We start from the raw sequence: 4,257 nt of genomic DNA on the forward strand, positions 1-4,257 counted from the left end.
GATTACAGTTTATAATGAGAAAAGCAATTTAAAATAGAGTATATATTCAAATAATAAAGTTACAGTAAAATACATAATATATAAATACAATACATAAATAACAATAAATATTGCATTAAAATTATGAAATCGTATTTTTAAAATTAAAATATGAAAATATTAGTAATTGACCAAATGTGTCTATCTTCCATTAATATTTATATATATGTGTATATATATATATATATATATATATATGTATATATATATATATTTAAGTACAATATTATACATTTACATAATTAAAAAATACACACATCATATAAATAATTTAGATAAATGTTCTAACAAAAATAAAAAAATAAGTAGACAATTAAAAAATTTTGTATTGTAAAAATTGTAAGTTAAATAGAATGAAAATATGTTTTTATATAAGAATATTAAATATATTATTACTTTGTAATAAAATCATTTATTGGTCAAAAGAAAAAAATGAATGAACCACCACCAAATGCTAGTAGATAAAATTGTATGTAGGAAATCTGCTTTTTTCTCAGAAAAAGACAAAAAAATCTGATTTGTATGCAAATCTCCAACAAAACAAATTTTAAAACCAAAAATATAGTGAATTGAAGTTAAAATACAGTTTTCCTACAACCCATATGATCTGCCTCTCTCGTGCCCTCCCCCTTCGTAACCTTATATTCTTTTTCTATTATCAAAAACTTGGATTTTATATATGTAATAATTAAAGAATTTTAAAACCTTTTTTAGTGGGAGGAGGGGTCTCTTGTCTAGACATGCACCGTACATGATATGGTCCAAATTCGAAATATTTATTACACGACAACTATAATGACTATGGACTGAAAATGTCGTTGAGGCAATCGAATTCAGACTCTTTCTATTTATTTGATAATTTATTTTATTTTTGATAGCGAAGTATGATTCTTCTTATTTTAAATATTTTGTCGGGTTGGAAAGATAAAAGATACTGCCAAACTGTAAGAGTATATATATAGATGTACAGCTTTTATAATTTTTGAATTTATATCGACATTCTGCAAATCTATCAAAATAGAGTTAGGTAATTCAAACTCAAGTAATAGACTTTGAGAATTTAGTAACCAACCTACGGTGCAACTTAAAAGAAATTTAAAATAAATTTAAAAGAAATTTGGAATATATATATATATATATATAATTAAGCTTTCAATTAAATTTGGAATATTCACAAATATAACAATCTATGATTTGAATTATATCAACGTGTGGATTATTTCATCTTTTTACACGATGAAATATTTCAACTTAAAAGAGAATTTTATTTGTAAATATCCCAAATTTGGAATAAAGTAGAATATCTTCCCGTTGAATTATTTCATCTTTTTACAACTTTTATTCTCGGATTCCATCGAAGTCGTAAAATAGAAAATCAAGAATAAATTCCCATTTACAAAAAAAAACTGTACTTATAAAAATAAAAGAATTAAACAGCTAAAGTTTCTAGAAAAACAAAATACGAATTTAATAATAGCACTAAAAGAAGAGAAAAAAAGTTAAGAAGACATGTTAACATGTACACTAGCGTTCATGACCGAATCACAAACCGGACAAGTTCGTAACAAAGCCGAACCACAGACCGTACACAAACACAAATGACGACAAGGTAACACCAGCACACTCGCTTCTCTCTCACCGCACCGCTTGCAACCGCCACTAACCGCTGTAATAGCTTCACCACCTTCAACGCAACTTCCGCAGCTCGACTCCACGTCGTTTTCTACAGCGGTTGGTAGCGTTTTGATTTGAGCAAGAACTTGGTCGAGGTTTGTTCGAAGATTGTTAGCTTGTGCCTCGTTGGTCTGAGCTATATCTCGCCATATTTGATTTTCAACAAAAAGACTCTTTACCCGCTCTTGTAAAACGCAGTTAAAGTTTCTCATCCGTAAAATTTCGTCGTCTTTCTCTTTTAACTTCATGGCTAACGCGGTTTGAACGGCAGACGCTAGCATCTGCGTTTGAGTTTGCTGACGAGCTTCGATTTCTATTCTAAGCTTCTCCGTTTGCTGAGCTACGAACCGATCAATCTCTAACTGTTGTTGGTTTTGGATGTGTGACACGAGTTCAGCGTTTATCGATGGTGAACCAAACGGCCCGGACCCCAGTTTAACCGCAGACGCAAAGTGAGCGTCTGAGTCAAGGTATTGAGATACTCGCGGACGTTTTGTGGACGGTGGAACAACGTTGAAGGAGTTGAAGTTGTAAGTTAGACCACTTTCTGATTTGTTGAAGCTAGGTTTCGCAACCGCGTTAGACAAAGGATCTACGGCGAGAGTTTCTCCGGTAATAAATTCACCGTGGTTCATGTCTTGTTTGAAGTTAACTCTGCAAATAACACAAAAAAGGATTAGAGGAAATCAATAACCTTGAGAGAGCATGGAAATGAAGAAAAACAAGATAACTTTTTATTTTCAAGAATGAAATAAAATGAAAATCAGTATTGGAGAATATTTTTACCTGTTTGATAACAACCGAGGAGAGAAAATGTTCATGTGCCTAGCTTGAACAGGCGTAGATATACGTTTGTTAAACAGGATCCGAGAGACTATGAACGAAGGGAGAGAAAGAGGAAGGAGGGTTGTGGTGACTGGTGAAGAAATCTATGGGGATTAGCTTTTATTTAAGGAAGAGAGAAAGTCAAAATCTTAATCTTCTATAAATATTTTTCCTACTTTTTTGGTAAGAATATTTTTATATATTTAGTTTCTTAAAAATAATTTTCATTTCTAAGAAAGAAGACAACCTTTATGGTTATAGTTACAATTTTTGTTTGATATGCTTTTAGGTATTATTAGAATTAGTTTCAATAAAATAGAAGTTTTGAATAACAAAATTTATTAGCTTAAACAAAAGATTTACTTCTTTATTTCTATATAAAGAGACAAAATATATGAGATATATCTTTCTTGAAATTCGCAGTGTTGAGTCTGTAAAGTAAATTCCTGATATTTTTTCTAATGTTTCCTTTTCTTCTTGATGCACTCATGTATGTTTCCTTAGCACACAAACGTATGTCACAGACTAGCTTGGCTAGTCGAAGTACCACTAAAATATTTTATTCTGTATTATTTCCAAAACTGAAACATTAAAAAACAAGAGTGTATAAAACTGTTTTCAATATAACATGTAATTGTTACGTTTTTTTTTTTTTTTGAAAAAAGGTGTAATTGTTACGTTCCTTGTATTGTCATTGTGTGTACATTAATCTCTTTTTTCAGTCAACCCATATCTTAATTTTCCCTTTTAATGCTACGTATATAGAATTCATATTAAAGGATATATTAAATAGGCAATGTAAGAAGAAAAAAAAAGATAGTCTTCATTTCAGTTTTATTGATTTAAAATTCAAACTACCGTGGCATATCCGAGACCCGTGAACATATATTCTTTTTATATTTTTCGAGAGCTGATAATTTTTTTTTACTTTTCCCGGTAATTTATATTTTATTTTAATAGTTATTTTCAAATACTAAACAAGAAGAACATTTCCAAAATATATATCTTATCTTTATCATATCGATTGTGTCTTATACAAATATCAAACGAACAAAATAATATTTCTATAACTTTTCTAAAATACAACAACTGATGTCAGATTTTAATTAGCTCAACATATTATATTGAGATAACTGTGCACCAATCAGTTCTCAAATTAACCAAAAAGAAAAGACACAGCAGCCATAAATTTTTATTTACGAAAATTATTTACAGCAAGTATAGTAAAACTGCACGTGCGAGGCGTGTGGGTCCAATAGACCACGACTAAAACCATATCCAATAGAAGACTATAATTTCCTCAATATTTTACACTAGAATAGAATAGTAACTCCATTATAGAGTTAGATTTGCTCTAATGGTTCATTTTATAATAGAATTACACTATAATAAACTGAAATATAGAGGAATGTTGTTTTTTTACTCTATATTTGGAGTAAAAAAAACTTTCTTAGGACATCTCCAATGACACTCTATTTTTTTATCTATAATTTACATTAAAATATAGTAACTCTATTATAGTGTAATTTTTGCTCCAACCGCGTTATCTTATAATAGAGTTACTCTAATATAGGGTGAAATATAGAGGAATATCATATTTTATTCTATATTTGGAGTGAAAAAAGTAATATTTCGCTATATTTCACTCTATAATAGAATAAGCCTATTATAGAGTAAGACCATTGAAGCAAAAGTTACACTATAATAGAGTTATTCTAT

The 4,257-nt window shown here is 29.3% G+C and overlaps 1 protein-coding gene across 1 annotated transcript; it reads right to left on the minus strand.

Annotated features, from left to right (window-relative positions):
• Positions 1-1,431: 1,431 nt before the first annotated feature.
• On the minus strand, positions 1,432-2,706 carry LOC106365918 (E3 ubiquitin-protein ligase BOI). Its single transcript, XM_013805434.3, has 2 exons — positions 2,500-2,706; positions 1,432-2,367 (listed from the first exon to the last, which is right to left on the minus strand). Exons 1-2 carry the CDS (start codon positions 2,532-2,534, stop codon positions 1,539-1,541), a joined length of 864 nt encoding a protein of 287 aa, XP_013660888.1. The 5' UTR covers positions 2,535-2,706; the 3' UTR covers positions 1,432-1,538.
• Positions 2,707-4,257: the final 1,551 nt, after the last annotated feature.

The sequence above is a fragment of the Brassica napus genome, chromosome C1, assembly GCF_020379485.1.
Source record: "Brassica napus cultivar Da-Ae chromosome C1, Da-Ae, whole genome shotgun sequence".
In the NCBI taxonomy this organism is placed as follows: domain Eukaryota; kingdom Viridiplantae; phylum Streptophyta; class Magnoliopsida; order Brassicales; family Brassicaceae; genus Brassica; species Brassica napus.